The sequence below is a fragment of the Anoplopoma fimbria genome, chromosome 12, assembly GCF_027596085.1.
Source record: "Anoplopoma fimbria isolate UVic2021 breed Golden Eagle Sablefish chromosome 12, Afim_UVic_2022, whole genome shotgun sequence".
Lineage (NCBI taxonomy): Eukaryota > Metazoa > Chordata > Actinopteri > Perciformes > Anoplopomatidae > Anoplopoma > Anoplopoma fimbria.
This window is the reverse complement of record NC_072460.1, coordinates 2,869,222-2,888,504: the sequence shown is the minus strand read 5'-3', so window position 1 is coordinate 2,888,504 and position 19,283 is coordinate 2,869,222. Positions and strand designations below refer to the sequence as shown.

At 38.2% G+C, this 19,283-nt stretch overlaps 2 protein-coding genes across 3 annotated transcripts; both read left to right on the top strand.

Moving 5' to 3' along the window:
- The first annotated feature begins 253 nt into the window (after positions 1 to 253).
- Positions 254 to 8,051, top strand: ttll10 (tubulin tyrosine ligase-like family, member 10). The gene is made up of 12 exons (XM_054608611.1): positions 254 to 566; positions 756 to 912; positions 1,216 to 1,334; positions 1,492 to 1,612; positions 2,958 to 3,043; positions 4,313 to 4,499; positions 4,665 to 4,836; positions 5,481 to 5,621; positions 6,848 to 6,964; positions 7,066 to 7,159; positions 7,387 to 7,572; positions 7,912 to 8,051. Exons 1-12 carry the CDS (start codon positions 254 to 256, stop codon positions 8,049 to 8,051), a joined length of 1,833 nt encoding a protein of 610 aa, XP_054464586.1.
- A 2,948-nt stretch (positions 8,052 to 10,999) lies between these two features.
- LOC129100200 (pleckstrin homology domain-containing family N member 1) lies at positions 11,000 to 18,923 on the top strand. 2 transcript variants are annotated; one of them, XM_054609773.1, is made up of 12 exons: positions 11,000 to 11,049; positions 11,361 to 11,621; positions 13,655 to 13,787; positions 14,478 to 14,624; positions 14,934 to 15,020; positions 15,553 to 15,640; positions 15,715 to 15,851; positions 15,954 to 16,100; positions 16,895 to 16,981; positions 17,214 to 17,289; positions 17,407 to 17,483; positions 18,416 to 18,923. In XM_054609773.1, the coding sequence occupies exons 2-12, from the start codon at positions 11,527 to 11,529 to the stop codon at positions 18,536 to 18,538; spliced, it is 1,197 nt and encodes a 398-aa protein (XP_054465748.1). In that variant the 5' UTR covers positions 11,000 to 11,049; positions 11,361 to 11,526; the 3' UTR covers positions 18,539 to 18,923. The 2 variants fall into 2 exon arrangements, with proteins under 2 accessions (XP_054465748.1, XP_054465749.1); XM_054609774.1 differs by lacking the exon at positions 11,000 to 11,049 and having other exon boundaries at positions 11,194 to 11,621; positions 13,655 to 13,763.
- The last annotated feature ends 360 nt before the right edge of the window (positions 18,924 to 19,283 follow it).

Genomic DNA, 19,283 nt, shown 5'->3' with positions numbered 1-19,283 from the left:
GATTAGGAAAGTTAGGGGTCTGCAAAATGTTTACTGAGGAGGAGATAAATATCTGTACCAAAGTTGTTGAGGCATTTTGTTCCAACTCATCCATACATGTTGAGATATTTGCTGGATAATTGAAAACTATGAGCTGCGTTGGCAACAGAGGAAAATCAGGGGATTGTCAAAGCCTTTAGGAATGATCCTGCCTGTAAAACATCTTTTTGGAACATTTTCAGCCATAACTAGCAATCTGCACCAGCACAAGGAGATGACATCTGCGTGCTGGGTGGATCCCTGCAGTGAAGTCCAGGCAGAGGAGACCGGACTGGAGAGGCCACAAGGGGACGAAGCAGAAAGGGAAGAAGTTGAGGTTCCCTGTGGGGACAACCAGCCTGAAGGAAGCTTGGGACAGGAGGAGCCAGGAGGGAAACAGACTTTGTCACCTAAACATAATGGCATGCAAGAAGCGACACCAGAAGGTGGGCTAGAGCGGGTCCAGAGGGAGAAGACACAGACTCAGAAAGAGAGGGAGAGGTTTCCCCATATGACGATCAACCAGAAAAGCCGGGATAGAGGGTCAGGTGTGTGGAGGGGAAAGCGGGACGTCAAGTGTGATGTAATTTGTTACTCTTTCCATATGTTGATCCTTTATAAGAGCATAACAAAGCACAATTCATCAACACCATTAACATGTACATAGTGATAGAGCTTATGCGTTTCGTATAAGTGTCTGTGTGCATGCATGATTTCTGGGTGTTTGTATGTAAAAGTATCAGGTGCCGGCCCGAAGGAGCGATTCCTCCGGAGGTCCTTCCCCAAGGGCTTGTTGACCTGCTCCTACCCAGACCGGTACAGGCAGCAGCAGGCAGAGGAGCCTCGGGGGCCTGGGCCTTTCTACTTCTTTGGAGGAGCCAATGGGGCTGAAATGTAAGTAGAGAAATATGAAATAAATGATCAATAATCTGTTGGATTTTAGATAATTCAATCAGTCAAATGTGATCACATATCAATTTAAGTTTAATTTAGGAATACAAAGGTTAAGAAAAGTGATGATTTCTAAGGAGAGATTTACTTTCAGGCTATCAAAAAACATTATTCACCAGCTGCATATTTTGTTTTGGGCCAATTATTTATATTATTAGTCAAAACCCTGGTTTTACACCTGATCTCTGGATTATTGTCTGATGAATACAGAAGTGTGATTGGTTTCTTTTGGGCGTTTTCCTTTAGAGTCAGTGGTTACTGTGAGAGCAGAGGATGGAAGAGGATTGACAACAAGCACAGGCAGGATTTTAAACTCAAGTGGTGTGAGACCAAATCACCAGCCACCTACTGTAACTTCAGAGAAGGTCCAGTGCTATAATGATTACAAGACACAATCTGAATGCTGTATTTTACTGTGAACTGTAAAAAAGTACCAAAATGTTGGTTTCTTTTAGTAGAAAGAGGTTTATTGCCATCTATTCTCTGCAAGTAGACTCAAACATCTGCATGTGTTGTTCCCAGGTGAACAGCTGGTATACCAGATTCCCAACAACAAGGTGCTCACCACCAAGATCGGCCTCGTCAGCAGTCTGCGGGAGTATGAGCGGGTCTGCAGCAAAGTCAACCACGGCCAAGCACTGAGGTTGTGTGTATTAAAAACAGAGAGATATAACAGCTATTTCCTTTACAGAATGTATAGTTGTGTGATTATCTCCTAGCAACAATCTGGTGCCATCATGGAGGTTCAAAATAGGCCTGGCTCTTTAAATACTGATTAAAAGACATATCAGCCTTTGACACTATTTGATAAACATGGCAAACCGGCCTCATTAGAAATCTGGCCTTCAATTCACGCATGATTGGTATTGAGTATTATGTGTGTCTCTTATATAAACTATAATTATTGATAGTAAATGAAAACACTTTAACAACCTAACTATTGTAACCTGCACATGAAATATCTGGTGAAAAGAAATAAGTCGTATATCAAAGCACTCCTCGAAGGGAATAAGATGTAAAAAATTATGACAAACCTTTTATAATACAGTACAGTTTAATAGCAACCACCCATAAAAAAAACAACAACAAGCAAGCCTCAAGTCCTATTTCAAGGCAAAGAAGTAAAAGGTACCTTGTGGAGATTTTGACCACTAATTGTGCATGCAAGCATGTTTGTATGTCATGTGCATGTAATAGGACAAACATGTATTCTTACACGGCAATAAACATTTTGGTTAAAGGTTTAGCTGTTGGCTGTAATGTGCCAACAAATGTAGCGATGCTCCAGCAATGGTAAGGAAGAACCTGGATGTAAATAATGCAAGATCAAAATCATTTACTTATAAGTATCTCACATACAGTAAAAGTAGGTGTTCTTACAATAATTAATTAGTTTACTAATAAATTATTACTTTTTAATTACTTCAACAGTTTTTGAAGTAATTGCCAAGTTTATATATTCAAAAATCAATTTTTAGAGATGTAAGACTTCACAATCCATCAGTGACCATTATCTCTGGGATCTGAATCAATCTGTGCTGACAGCACACATGTCATACCACACACGACAATGTAACTTTTCAAACATTTAAAGCAATCTTGATGATCACTGTATTATTAGGCTCAAGTACGTTTTCATACTGCAGTTAAATACATCAATAGGAAACATTGATGTCAGAAAGGTATGTATTTAACATGTAGAGCACTACAGCATGCTTTGAAAGGTGGTCAGCAGTAATCTAGATTATGAATCATTTGAGGAATAAAACACAGGTTGGGTTTGTTCAACACACAGGATTTTGATGTTAAAAATGAAGGGGGAGTTTATGTAATATAAGAAAACTCCGGAGGCTTTTGATTGTCAATATATTACACAGTTTATCATAATTCTGATTCTGATTTCTATCCTGCTCTAACGGCAGGTTCAATCAGCTGAAGACACACAGCCATTCATTTGTGCACCTTCCTTGCTTTTGTGTACCTCACAGGAGGCTGAAAATGGAGGAGTTTATTCCCACTACCTTCCGCATGGATGTGAAGGAAGAGAGGGAGGCCTTCTTCGCCCAGCAGGAGGGTAAAATGCTCAAACATCTCACCCACATTAACCTCTAGTAGAATAGAACGACGTCAGTAGCATCCTGATGTAATAACAACACAACACTGGTTTAACTGGATTTGTGTTTATTTAGAAGGCTCCAGTTTTAAAATGAGATCAATCCAACTGGACTTATCATACATCCGGTAATGAAAGAAATAATAGTTTGTGCTTGGCAGTGTTAAGACAACAGTTGCCTTGGTGATTGTTTAATCAAGAGGCTGAGGACGTTGGAAAATAATGCACTTCACCTCCCATAAGGCCCTGATTAAATCACCAGGGGAACATGCTGTTGCCATAGAGATGAGTCAGCAGAGGGCAGGGCTGAGACACAAACACGAGGAGAGCCGCTCAACAGGATTTGGATGTGGATCTGCTTCAGCACCGAACAGGACTGAAGCAAATAAAATACATTTAGTATTAAAGCTGAAAACATTTTAAGGACTGGAGATGACATGAACCACTGGTTTCTGTATAGTTTGTAGTAATACTGAACAGACATTATGATAAGTGGTGTGCAGGTTATGACAAACATGGTTATCACTATGTAAACAGGAGAAAGACACAGACAGCTGGTTTAGATCTCTGGGTGACTGATAAATCAGTGGAAAAGAAGACAAGAGCAAAGAACAGATCAGAACACAAAAACTGACAAAGCTGTGTGTAAAATCTGTCTGAAAGCATCATCTCTGCCAGTGGTGTGGGAAATATTGATAATTAGTTAAAAATGCAATACCTCAAAGTGAGAATACTTCATTATGAATACAATTCCTGCTTTCATAGTTATAGCTGCAAAAGTACTCATTATACGGTATGATAGCATCTGTCAGAGTTATATTATACATACATTGTTTTATTACAACTGATGTATTAACATGTAAGGAGCATTTACATGTTGTAGTAAGTTCCACTGCTGCACAACGTTAATTTACACATGTGGCAGTCTTTTGTTCATTTTTTAAAATTCAAACACTCAAATAAAGTGGCGGAAAGCACCCATGGTGTCCTTAAGATTTCAGAAACAGTTCTCATTGTCATTCATAAAATAAAGAAGTTAATATAACAGAATTACACAGAGCAGAAAGACACAACAATAGAAAAAATATATCACAGGACACCCCAGAACACAACAGAAAAATACAGAAGTCTCCTTCAAACTGTCTCTTTACAGAGAAGGACTTTATATTTCATACCTGTGTATATCAGAGATTGTTGATTTACCTGATGTCCCTTCATGACCGTTACCAGGTGTGAGCAACAATGAGAGTCACATGTGGATCTGTAAGCCAACGGGTCTGAACCAAGGCAGAGGGATCTTTCTGATGAAGAGCCAGGAGGACATAGCCGCCTTCAGACTGAAGCTGCAGCACGCGGAAGACAGCAAGTCCAACAAGACGATGCACCACAGGCAGCCCCAGGCCCGCATTGTCCAACAGTGGGTGAACATACGTAACTATTGGGTTGTTGGAATAAATATCATGTCATATTTTATGTCTCCAAAAAGGCAACATCTTCTCGACAAATGAAAGATTTCATTTTCCTATAGAAATGTTGATGTAGCTGTTGAAAACTTTGAATTAAATTGACATTTTGCCCTCAGTTACATCAAGAGGCCGCTGCTCCTGAAAGGGAAAAAGTTTGACGTGCGCTCTTTCCTTATGATCGCCTGCACTGCACCTTACATGGTCTTCTTTCGCCACGGATATGTGCGTCTGACCTGTGACCTCTACGACCCCAGCTCCAACAACCTGTCTGCCCACCTGACAAATCAGGTACGGTAAATACTGTTCAAACTCAAAATATATAGGGTTAACTAGCAGGTGAAAGTTGATAAATGCTGTAATCGCTCCTTCTGTTCATACTGGCCTTTGTATGTACTTTCAATGTAAGTGAATATTATATTTATCCATAAATATAAAGCTTATAAGATTTAGCCATCTGAATTAGAAATATCCTGTAGACTTTGGCAGATATCCCCTTCTGTGCAATTGCTGTGTGATAATTATCTTAAGTGCAAAGCTGAACAATCCCCACACACTGCTTCTTTAATTCCTTTTTTTTTATTCTACGCAGACATAATTTCAACCATTAAGTGGTCTGGGGTCAAACCACAACCCTGCATGTCAATCACCGGTATGCCTGCATTGAATAAAAAGAACTGGGAACTAGACTGAAATCACTGTTCATTTTGGGGGTTTAAAGGCATTCTATAATTAATTCACACATGCCATGTAAACTTCCATTTAACACCAGTTAAAAAAGGTCAAGATATTTGCATCCCATCCTTCTTTGCATACTTGTCCTCCTTTATTTAAAGAGAGGTTGAATAGATCAAGCATTAGCTGTGGCATTAACTGTCTCTGGGCTCCTGCTGACTGTTTCATGTGTCTCTGGTCCCCCTGCTGTCCATCTCCAGTACATGCAGAAGAAGAACCCTCTGTACAGCCAGCTGAAGGAGGACACTGTCTGGTCCATGGAGAGCTTCAACACCTACGTCAACGACAGGTTTCGGGTTGCCAAGGGTCTGCCCAGGGACTGGGTGCTGGGCGCCTTTGCAGTGAGTATTGCAGTGTGTTGTCGCTCTCTGGGACCAATTACCATTATAAATTGGTTGTTGGCGCTTGCAGCTAATTGAGATTGGGGTTAGGCTTGGATGATCTCACTCCAGTCTGAGGATGCATCATGTTATTGTTAACAATACTATCATGTGCTGTTTGGTGGTTATTTTTATTCACAGTGCTTTACAGTACAAAAAACAGTACAATGTACTCATTTGAATTATTATCTGTTGGAGAGAACATACTGTGCACACTTAAGAAAAAAAAAATCTGTTATTAAAGTCATCTATGTAGAAATGAAAAGTGAATGCCATTAGAATTACTTACATTTTTTTAATCACAAACCAATTGTACATATAATGGATTTTAGCATTATATCATTTAAGAGTGATAATTTAATTTTATGTTGAACTAATCCTTCAGGTTAGACAAATTGTGGTCAAATTTATTAAATTATAAAAAATCTGTGAATCTGATCTGTGAAATTGCCGTGACTGATCATAGCTTCTATGCTAATGCTTTATATTGTGTGAGGAGAAAGATGCTTTTGCCCACCAGTGCTATGTGCAAGCTCCTTCCTTAACAAACAATGGTTAATCATCTAATACACTAGCAAATTTACAGTGTAAGCCCGGTGTACAGGGACGGTTAGTGGCATGAAGACAGATGGCTAACGTGAACTGAAGATTATAAAATAGCAGTGTTATTTTTCAATGTCGTTGACATTTGCGTACTTTTGACTAAACTAACTTAATGTATGTTAAGTTTAGATGGTACAGATCCAGAAAAAGAGGTTAAATGCTGCTCCCTTATTTCTTTGGAGCATTTTTCCAATCATTTAAAAAGAGCAGATAAATAAATCTTTGAAGAAATGCAACCACAAATTTTCAGAAAGCAGCGCGGAGGGGGGATTTCCTTTAACCACAAGATTAACGGTTTGATCTCCAGCACTTCCTGTATGCATTTTGAAATGCCATCATAAGAGACACTGAACCCCAAGTTGTTCCCCAGCAGCGGCCCATTGCTCTGAATGCTTAGGATGGGTTAAATGCAGAGGTCACATATCATGCATGTATACAATGTATGTGATGATTGAATGAAAAAGTTAACATTATTGTTGCTAAGAGCTGACGAGATCCAAAATGGCTGCTGAAAGAAACTGCTACATTGTATGTAACTTAAGCTTAGTTTGACAGTCTGGTTGTTTTTCCTCTCCATGCATCAGAAGCGCATGCAGCAGATAATGACCCAGTGTTTCTTGGCAGTCAAATACAAACTTCACTGCCGCCTGGGCTTCTTTGACTTGATTGGCTGCGACTTTATGGTCGATGAGGACTTCAAGGTGGGTGATACGTGGCTGTATATCTGGATGGCGGCCAGTTTTCAACCGGTGTGTTAATGTGCATGTGTTTTGGACTAATCGTGTCTTCATGTCTATAATAGGTTTGGCTGTTGGAGATGAACTGTAATCCAGCTCTCCATACCAATTGTGAGGTGCTGAAGGAGGTGATACCCAGCACTGTTGAGGAGACGCTGGGTGAGCTTACGTTATCACATCTATGTAGATTTAAAAAACATTTCTTTATTTTCAAGTTACTTTTTTATTCAGGTTCAGGTAGAAGTTTAAGTCAATTTAATAGCACACTCAAACAAAAATGTTTTCACCTCATTTCACTGCATTAATGGTACAGTCATATTTTCCTGTATTAAATATGTTACTTTTCTAATTTGTTCTTTAACTGCTGTCCCTCCTTCATGCTCTAGATTTAACTCTGGAGATCTTCAACAAGCGTCGTCTCAATCAAAGGATTCTTCCTTTGGCCAGTCAGAGGGACTTTGTGTTGCTTTACAACAGAGTTTTTCCTCCTGATTTACTGCTAGCCTGCAGCAAGAGCGACACAAGCAGTGAATTCAACCCGAAAAGCACCAAAAAGACTGAACCCAAAAGTTGTAAGTCAGGGACAGAGGGGGAAATTGTGGCCTCATCACCCCTTGATAATGTGAATGTCTCAGCAAGTGGGAAAGGAAAAGGTAGTTCAAAGTCTGTCCAGTGTCCCACCACCTCCACAGCCCCCTCACTTTTACATCAAAACTCTCCATCAGTGCAGGGATCTTCACATTTACACAGCAGCTGCCACAGCATACAAACTGTTAGGAATAAGAATCCCAGGCATCGGGTTGAACTCAAGCTAAGCAAATGTACTATGCATGATTATTCAAAAGCTGCAGATCACTTGAAGGACTCTAAGCCTCAGCAGAAGACTATAATTATGTTGCTAACGTCACCAGGGATCACCGACTGTGGCTTTCCAGAGACAATGACAACATTCCCTCCTCATTCTGGACCTCCGCTCTGTGGAAAAGAATGTGAAGAAGAGCTCAAAGAGGACAAAAACAGCCTGGTTTATGAGACAGAAGAGGAACTGTGATGCATTAAAAGCAACAGCTGGGATCTGTAGAGCTTTGTATAGAAAAAGATCACCATTTGGACATCTGGGGATGTTTAATATTACAATAACATGGTTCCCACTGGTCTTTGAAAGTTTGTGAATTCATGGAAAAATCCGAAAGAATGTTTCTGAAAATATACATAAATAGATGTGGGTCATTGAAAGTGGTTGAATTGATGATTTAAGAAATAGAACAGAAATATATCGATCACACAATATATTGTTTTAATTTTCTGTGTTAAAGAAGGCAAGAGACCACATAGACTGCCATCACTGCAATGCAGTCCAACTGAAATGTTCACACATTTCAGCCTCTCTGTTTTAAGTTGTTGTCTGTGAGGTTCTGTAAATCCTGCTAGTTCTCATTATGAACATTCTCAGTGTTGTAACAGTAATTCACCTTGATCCTTGGCTCAAACTATGCCGTGTCAGGTTTTTGAATTTGAGGGAGTTGGAGGTCCTTAAAAAAGTCATGGGGCCTCATTCACAAAGTCTCTGCCTAAACTGTGCGTAAGAATGATTTATGGTCAAATCTGGGATTCATCAGTATTTTGGTTCTTGAATTTCTTCTAACTCTGTGAACAAATTTAGAACTGCTTCAGACCATGCACATGCAAAAATGATGAAGGCCCGGCTGGCTGTTGTGCAATAATTGCAGCGAGGCTCTCATCTTGGGCTGATAGATCGGATGATCCTTGTCCTCCTCCATCTGTTTCCTTATTTTCCCCTGGTTGGTGAATATTTTTTCTTTTTGCATAAACTATGATATCAAACCATAGTCCGTATCCCAGGAAAACATTCACCTATTTGCAGCCCAAGACTCTTTTAAAAAGAAATACTTCTGGGAAGTGTGGCTTTTCTGCCCTCCACCTTGGACAATATTGTCTCAATTTCTTCAGTGGTTGTTTTGTGTTTTATTTGGTGGCCATGCTTCTCTATTTTAAAAACACTTCACTGCTCCCTCCATGATCTTTCTTTATAAAGAGAACTGTATACTGACATACTGACTTTTTAAAAAACTATTATCGACATTCTTTGGGACACTATACTATATAGCGAAAAAACTTGGAAAAAGGACAGTATGTCGAAAAAAAATCAAAGCATACTCTGTCAAAATGAGTCATGAATATCAAAATCTTAGTATAGTGAGTCGAAAAATATCTTTAGAAAGTCATAGTACAGTATGTAAAAAACATCATAGTATAGTATGTTGAAAAAGAGTTGTAAAAATGTCTTACTATAATAAGTCAAAAAAGTCATATTATATATTAAGAAAAGTCATAGTATATTATGGCGAAAGAAAGGATTTAAAAGTCATAGTTTAGAAAGTCGAAAAAAGTCATAGTATAATATGGCGAAAATAGTCATGAAAAAGTCATAGTTTAGTAAGTTGAATTAAGTCGTAGTATAGTATGTCCAAAAAAGAAATGAAAAACTAAAAGTTTAGTAAGTCAAATAAAGTCACAATTTAGTATGTCCAAAAAAGTCATAAAAAATCAAAGTATTGAAGGTCAGAAATAGTCATGAAAAAGTAATAGTTTGGTAAGCCGAATAAAGTGATAACAGTCATAGTATAGTATGTCCAAAAAGTCATAGTATAGTATGTCAAAAAAAGTTATAAAAAAAGTCATAGTACAGTGTGTCGAGATAAAGACATATTATAGTATCTTGAAAAAATGTAAAACAAATTTCCTAAAAAAATCATAAAAAGTCATATTAAAGAATGTTGAAAAGTCATAAAAATTGTCAAAGTATATTAATTTCAAAAGAGTCATTAAAAAGAAAAAGTATTCTATGTCATTATCAACAAAAATGTTTTTTTGGGGGGGGGAGTCAGAGCATTATATGTGAAAAAGGTAGTATAGAATGTTGTCCTTCTGTATTTAAAAAAAACTCATGGTAAAGTTCATACATAGCTATCGTATAGTTAGACGTAAAAAAATAAAAAATAAAGTCATAGAATGTCATAAAAAGCCATAATAAATCATATTCTAGTAATCTATAAAATGCCATCTAAAGTTATTACATAGAACATTTAGGTCATAGTATTGTTACTCAAAAAAAGTTCTAAGAAGTCATAGTGAAGTATGTAGAAAAGTTATAGTTCATTTAAAAAAGTAATGATAAAAAAAGTTGATAAAAAGCCATAGAATAGTATGTCAAAAAAGGCATGAAAATGCCATAGTTTAACATGTCCCAACAAGTATTATATAATATTGTATCTCCAAAAAGAAGTCCTAGTATAATACGTTTAAAAAAGTATTGTTTAGTATGATGAAATGTTAGAAATCAGTATGTCAAAAAAGTAAAACCATAGTAAGTTGAATAAAGTCATAAATAGTAATATAGTAAGTCTAAAAAGAATTCATTAAAAAAGTCATACAAGTTAGTCAAAGAAGCCATTAAAAAGTTTTGCAAAGTAAAAGTTGCAAAAAGTAATTGTATAGAATGTCATAAAAAGTCACAAAAATGATATAATATTGTCTCATGAAAAGTTATAGTGTAGTATGTCGTAAAATGCCATTGTACAGTGTATTAAGGGTAGACCTGTTTACTTTATTCAAAGCAGAAAGACACATGGAATATATATTAGTCAGTCATCTTACATCAAGTCGCCTCACTTCACAGAAACAGCTCCTGCCCTGTGGAAAGCCAGAAACACTCATATGTGATTGTGTACAAACCCTCCCACCATCTTACTGTAACTTTAACCAGGAAGATCAACACACAGCTACAGTTGTTGTGACTTGCTGTTTTGACTGCAGCCCTTTACCTCTCTATTTCATAACTCATAATTATTCCCCCTGTTTATCAATATTCATGAGTTCTGCATGTAAACACTGTTCCCATATGTCCCAACAGGACGCTTGCTTCATCTAAATGCTTCTCAACGAGGAGGCTGGGAGCATCAGAGCCTTACTGATCAACATGAAGAGGTTTAGGAACTGAAGCAGCTGCATTTTTACATCTACAAATGGTAAGCTTTAATTAACAATAGAAGCAGTTTTTATGTGTCATGGTAAAGCGTCAGTTCCAGTTGTGAGTTCAGACTGTCAATAGAAAAAAACCACTGAGGAAACGGCTTAGTTCTCTGCAGACAGCCAACTGACAGGAAGGAAGGAACAACTACAACGCTGTGACTCTACAAAAAACTTTTTTACATTTTTATCTTCAATTCCTCTTCAAAGTCTTTGACACCTTTCGTTCTTTATTTAAATTCAAACTACATGCTGGCAAAAAGGGGGAACTAGTGCCTAGTGACACTGCCCCCTCCCTTCTCTTCTCTAGCGCACAATATCCTCTTTCGGACCCAACCAGCCCCCGTGTTTCTGTTATCTCTGTGGTTTAAGTGTGACACACTCACACACAGCAGGGATGACAGTCTGGGCAGATGGTGCTCAGTGTGTGGACTAGAAGCTGAGACAGGCGGAGAGGGACAGACTCCTCGTCCGACATGGGATGCTGCAGTGTGACCCAGAGGCATACTGGAGTGGACGAGGTGGGCCCTGATGAGATCGAGCTCCTGGAACTCTCTGGAGACAATTTAGGGTAAGACATGATTATAACTTTTATAATTTAAAGCTGAGAACTGCTCCGAAATAGAAAATTAAAGGTGGGGAATTTACACAGTTATGACTGTTCTTGGATCCTGGAAACAAAATGCAGATTGAGTCAATTTTGTGTGTTTATCATCACAGCTTTAAAGAGAGTACCTTTAAAGCTTGTTTAAATGTGGTTTTACGTGTCAGTGAGTGCAGCAGGAGGAAGCAGTCACTCTGGGAAGTGAATAAAGTATTTTAGCAGCTTCTCTCTCAACCTCTGTGGTTTTTCTTTGGCATGTCATGCGTCATCATTTGTAGCTGTAAAATGTAATGCAGAGCAGAAAAAAAACAAATCCCTTTAACCACGATTAAACACCTGCAGAACAACACATTACATCCATATGATTTCCACTCATCAGCACACAGCAGAAGAACAAGACTGGATAACTAATTGGCTCCTATTTACTAAACATGAACTTGTGGACTCTGTGATGCTGCACTGACGTGATTATCAGCTTACTATAAGAAAATGGCTGAAGCATGGAGGGGTTTAATACAGAGTCAGGGCGGGACAAATCCCCTTTTGTTCTAAGGCTGAAGGATTACCAGAGGATAATTGCAATAGTAACTACCAGTTCTTATGTGTGGCTATTCAATGATTACTACTTATCTGATAGATTACTACTTATGGTCGCAGCCCATTCACAGACAAAGATGTTATGGAGATGAATACTTTCAAATAGATATACACTATATCACTAGTGACTGTTTGTCACTTAGTATAAAGTACAATTTACTAATTGCCATAATTACTGATTTTGACTCAACATCAGTCAAACTATGAATTTGAAACGGAACTGCTTATTAAACTTTACAAAGGGAAAGCGTAAAGTATTTTCAAAAATGTAATGCTTCTTCTTGCTACCATCGGCCACACGTTTTCATTTTTATGTTTTTCATCATTATACTAAATTCATGTTTTTGGCATGGACCAATGTCACATGCAAGCATTTATATCTTAAGATTGCAATGTGAGCCTGTAGATAGGCCCCTATAAAGAATAAATAAAAACTCAATACGGAAATACATTTATCATTAGTGGCCTCACGACTGATACCTTTTTAAAAACAGCTTTGACTCCAGTTTAAAATGATCCATTGAGATTCATAAGGAGCTTCACATATTGATCCAGCAAGCAGAGGTCAACATATGTCCAAAGAAAGATTTACCAAAGTACATCTAACAATGTTCTCCATAAACACACTCAGAGTTACTGAGCCAGAAACCCTGAGAGGTGCCACCATGTCATTGCTTATTTATGGCATTAGTTTCTTAAAATAGTAGTAGTAGGATGTTGTCCGCTTCCTGGTTACAATGTTATTTGGGGTATATCATTTATCTGCATATCATCTATTTTGAGAAGCTCCTCTGCTTCCTTTGTGCATTGCATTGTGGGACAATACTTAACATAAATATCATAGTAAAAAATCAACCATTTTCTGTATGCATGATTGTTTTGACTATTTGACACTTTTTCCCATGTATTTTACACTACAGTACACATTCAGAACCTGCTTGGAATTAGTATGTGCGGCATTGGCTACAAAATATGGCAGTAAAGGGGGGTCTGTCTCTGGTCTGACTACTGTAATCTGATTACGTCTGTCTGCAGCTGGGCTGAAGGAGGATCAAGACCTCATTTAAATTGTGATATGCTGTTGCTCTTCAATCCCTATTTATTTCTATGAGGCTCACCGGGGCTGCAGTCAGTCAGAGCACAAGTACCATTAGGGAACACATGCAAAAAAGGGTCCACAATCATAGTTTGAGACTGATTAGAATCTCGGGCCTGCTTACTCACATCTGTTGAACTGCAGGACGGAGCCAAACAGAACATGCTCTTTAACATTCACATTGCACAGACAGGACCAGCAACTGAACCCACATCCGTGCAACAATGAGGCCACGCAGCTAACCACTGAGCCAATGCTCCCTCAGCATTGACTGCTGCTACATGACTGATGAAATGTGTTTATTCAGGGTGTGGAGTCTGGGAGAGAGCAGGCTTCAGCTGTCAGTGAGGAACAGCAGAGATGATCCGCCCCCGCCACCACCGCGCCAGCCTTCAATACGGCACCAGGAACAAGAGGTCGCTATGCATTTGATGTGTGATGTGAGTATGATTGATGTGTGATTGTGTATGTGTGTGGCAAAGACACAGGCGGAAAGTTTATCATGCACTTTTCACAGTAAGAACCCAGCATGTGGCTCACTTTGGACAAACACTGTAACACTTTTTAGAGCTCAAGCAGAGTGTGGCGACATGTGCCTCACATGAACATGAACAGTTTCCACTGTTCCACAGTACAGTTATTTGTGTTGAGGCCAGACACACACTATTTACACACTGTAGGAATTTCCATGACAAAAGTAAGAGATTCTGTATTCCCTGTTTAGTGTGATTCAAACTTTACAGGAAATAAAGTTGAGTTTTCGCACTTCTTTCCACTTGAATGATAAATTGTCTAAAGATGAAGCTTCCAACCCCCAACAAACAAACAATTTTAGATACCAAATCCACTTGATTTTGCAACATTTTGCTCAAATAACAATGACAAACTCTGATGTGCTGTGTAATGCATGACTCATCTTTCTGTAAAACATGTGGCAACATAAAAATACTGATGGGGCAGTGACATTAGATGGCAAAAATACATCTAGTAACATACAGTATGCAAGAGCAGCAAAATACACAGTTTATTACAACTAAGGGGAAATGGCCCACCAATGGAAAAACTACAAAATATTGAAATGTACAAATCATATTCAATAGATATGGGCTGATACAGTTTTGTGTCTGTAGGTGGTACTGTGGGGCAGGAGCAGAGATGAGTTACATCACAGGATTTACTCCTACCAGCCAATCAGGGAGTGGGAGGGCCAACCTGCCCACATGTATGGAGAGATCATCCACTCCTCCCTGGTCTCTCTCTACAACAGCTACACACAGGTAACACTGGGTTACACATAGGCGTCAGCTGTTATGAGGTGTGGCTCCACCCAAACATCATCCTAAATAGTATATTATTTGTTTGTGAGTGTGTAATACTTCTCTAGTTGTTAGATTCCATACAGTACCCTTAACTTCCGTCTGGCAAGTAACAGCTTTTATCAGAAAAAATAGTAGTTTTATTATATTGCCTGTGTGAACTGTCGATGGAGACTCTGACACTATGAGCCAGATCCTGCATCATGTTTGGCTTTTGCTGCTTGTTTGCTGTTAAATCGTTGTCACACACCTTCATTTTTTCCCCAACAGGAAACCAGGGAACACTTCCTGGTGTTATTCTCTTTCCACCTCTTGATCCTTTCCCTGGACCACGCTCGACAAGACTTCATTTATGAGGTATTCTTTGTTGCATTTTACTTAAAAATAAAAAAGTAATATAGTGGCTAAGATTCAAACACACTTTAAAGGGTAACTTCTGTATTTTCAACTTGGACCCTATTTTTCCTTTTTTTTTGTGTGTCTACAGTGACTAATGTTGACAACACTTTTTTTAAATTGGTCCAGTATTGAACAAGAACACTGAAAACAAGCTGCAATGTTATGTTTTTTCTGAAATCTAATCTCACATCCCTTTCACGTTTCAGCGATTACATTTAAATATTTTAGATATACTTAGCTATGCTTTTTTCCCTCCTCTCACAAACTCTGACAACACAAAAATATTGGCAGATAGGGTCCAGGTTGAAAAACACTGAAGTCGGACAGGAGCATAGGAGCTCAGTATCTGCTGGATGTGTATATCGGCAACCACACTTGAGCCATAATAGCTTTATAGGGGACAATAATTATAAAAATGCATAATGATCATTTCTGAAAAAGCCAAAGCACATTATCTTATTCTGACACTTTGTGTTATCTTTTCTCGCAGGGCATCCTTCCTCTTTCTGGACTTTCCTTGGAAGCTGTCTCACTGGACCCTAATATGTCACATTCACCATACATGTTTGAGATCAGCGGTGAGTCTGCGGAAAAGACCAACTTAAATACAGTGTTAAGTACTGAGCATCTGGTTGTTCCCTCTTTCATCCAGGTCCAATGTTGGACTCCAAGGTCTTCATATGCTCCAGTGCTGCAGAGCTACAGAAATGGATGCAACACATAGAAGACAGGAGATACAAGTCAACGGCACAACCCATGAGTCCCTCCCACTGCGCTCTCTCCTATCTTGTAATGACCAATTGCTGTACATCTGGTTAAAACTCTACATGAAAAAGTAGACTAGTGAAATTGTAATGAATAAATTGATCACATATCGTATTTATTTCCTAGTTACCCTGTGATGAGCACTGGAAAAGAGAAGAACTGAAAAAGTACTTACTACAAGCTCCCATTTGGCAGTGGGAGGGGTCGCCTATACAGCACATGGGTCAGCCAGGATACATATCTATGGTCCATATCATCAACACACAGAGACAGGTAATACATACACTGTCACACTGGATTACACATCTGCAAATGAGCATGGATAAAATAATTAAAGAGCAAGAATAACTCATTTGTCAGCATGAAAACAAATTTACTTCTGAAACTGTAAAGCCTCTCAGCAAATTAAACCGAAGGGATTTAAAAAATGTTTTACCCATGTCCTCCATGGCGTTGCATACTTACCACCTGATGCCAGATGAACCACCACTTACAAGATCACTTCTTGCTTTTGTAAGAGTATATGAAAATCAAGTGTAAATGAAAGTCGGGTTTTATGTTAAATTCGACCTACTGGCACACAATGTGGCATGTACTGTAGAGGCTTTCAGTTATGGTCTCTCATTTATACAAGCTTGAAGTGGAAATTATTTATTGAATTAAAGGATAATTAAGGTTCACTACAACTTGGGTCTTATTCTGGTTATTTGGCCATATTTTATTTATGATGATAACATTGTAAGTTCAGTCTTTACATCATCACAATAAAGCCAAATAAGGACAAATTGTTTTTCTTGCACCCCCCACCCCACCCCCCCCGACTGAAGAGCAACATAGCCACATAAGCATGTCACATTAATTAACTTGGAGTGCACAATATTATTAATGCTAATTGGAATAATGTACCAAATTAAAAATATAAGACACGTTGTGATTAACTGCAGTTGTGTCTTAAAAAATGCTACTTGTGGCACATGTGAATATTGTAATTATCACAGTATTTTGTCAGTGGTACTATCTTTTTATTGAACAGTTCATACAACAGTGACATGGCTTTGTTCTTTCAGGGACTCCAAGAAAGACTGATGGTTCTCTTCCCTCAAGACGTCCTGCTGCTGTCAGTGGACAACAAGCGTCTGAATACAAGATATGAGGTAGTGTAAAATGACTATGTGAAAAATCCACAATAATACCTCCTCAACCCCTGTGGCATAACTATCTGCCCCTGTAACCTTTACACAGCATTGGTGGAACATTTTGTAACTCACACATGCCTTAGGTCATATCAGTCAGTAGTTTTTTTCTTGTACAATCATGGTATAATTGTAAACTGAAAACTCTGAACAATTAAAAGCATTTCTATTTGTTCTATTTCATCTCTAACAGGGCAGGTTGCCCCGACACAGCATCAAAGCAGTTGAGAGGTCCGCAATGCCTGGACGGCTGGAGTTTGAGCTGATAGGTATACTGTGCAAACATCTGACATTAATACTTTTTTAAGCAAAATGTAGCATTTCAATATAGCAAAATAAAGTGCAGTGAGAAATACAGTCATTTCATATTCGCTGTTGTGTTTTAGGTGAGCTGGTGGAGCCGCTGCAGGTCTCTTGTACCTGTCCGGAGGATTATCGGAACTGGATGTTTCAATTACAAAAGGTTAGACTGTGCTGTTTGACATCTTTTAAGGAATACGAAATAGTAAAGAATAGTGTTTGGGTGTTAAAACAAGGAGCTAAGAGAGTCTGAAGAGCTATGTAGATCAGCCTATGGACTAGTAAGAGACTAGCTGGTGAACATAGTGAAGAATTTAGCAGCTAAAGAGCCATATATTTCCCTCAGCAGCCAAGTTGGTGTAGACCAAAAGAAAGTTAAAAGACGGTAAATAAAGGACTTACATTCATCACTCCAAAAAATGTTGATTTTTGCACCGTATCTTAATAATTTTCCAATTCTATTAAGATTTTTCAGTGCAATTTAAAAGGTGATAGGAGATTGAGGTGGCTGGGGCCCAGGAGGTAGAGCGGACCGCAATTAATTACAGTGTTGGCAGTTCAAACCTGGGCATGTTTAAATTGTCCTTTAATAAGATATTGAATCCCAAGTTGCTCCCGAAATGCAAGCAAGCGCCTTGCATTGAATTGTAATGGTGTGGGAATAGGTAAATGAGGATAAAAACACAAAATACAGTCCATTTAAAATTAAGTATGTAAATGTTGTGTGTAGTTTGTTTCTATTGCCCCAATGGGGCCCAAAAAAACAGTTAATGTAGGTTTTAGGAAAACCACAAAACTTTCTAACCAGTATTAACTGGTTCAGAGAATTATTCTGCCTCCAGCTATGCTCCACTCTCAAAAATGCTTCATTATGTTTACTAAAAGAAAATTGGGCTGTAGGAGATACAACATGTCATGGTCACTTGAACATCAGACAAACACCTAGAAATTAGAGCACTTTTAAAGCCAGTCATGCTTTTGTTATTCTAGAAAAAGGTTGTTTTTGCAAGAAATATTTATATGTGCCAAGGTTATGTTGAATACCTCAAACCTGAATCGACTTTGCATCAACAAGATTTTTTCTTTGACCTGCAGCCAGATAGAAACGTTACTGTGAGTCACACTGCACCTCCAATCATGCCTAAGCTACAGAGGAGCAGGAAGGAGTCCCAGGAACCGATAACAGCCGACCAATGCCACATCAATGGTCGCAGCTGACTCATCTGAATGTGTAAAAGCTTGACTGTAATTATAAATAACATGTAGATAGTATTTACATATGACTGTTATGTATAATTGTGCCAGAAAATAGAGATACAGCAGTATGGAGGCTCTGAAATGTTCTCGCCCAATTTTGATTTACTTTGGTGATTTTGTTACTCTGAGGGTACACACTTTTAGTTCCCTTTAATGTGGGGACAAAAAGAAACAAGGTCATGACCCAGTTTAAGGCCAGACCACAGCTGAATAAATGTTAGTCTGTAGAGCTATAGGGGTTACTTGTTGATGAAAATACTGAAGCAACTGTACATATTTAGCTTTGATGTCTTTCCTATTAAATAGATATTTTTTGATTTTTTCACAATAAACTTTTTAAAAACTGTTAAGAATTGTTTATTCAACACAACATAACATAAAATGGAAGTATCTGAATTTGTTTTAATGGTTAAACATTTACAGTAGTGTGCTGAGATCCAGTGTAAACATTCAGTGTATTACAGTATTTATATGTTGGTATTAGAAAGGTATCAAACTGAAAACTTTATAGTTAAGGAATGTAATAACAGTTGTTGAATCTTAGTTCACATAAATTACAATCATAATAGTAAATTAATCATTTTCTACTCTTTATACATGAAGCCATCTGCACTTAAGTACATTTACATTAGAATCTCCTTAGAGAACAACCAGCTAGAGGAGTATAAATACACATGCTGCAACAGCAACCACTTAAATTACAACT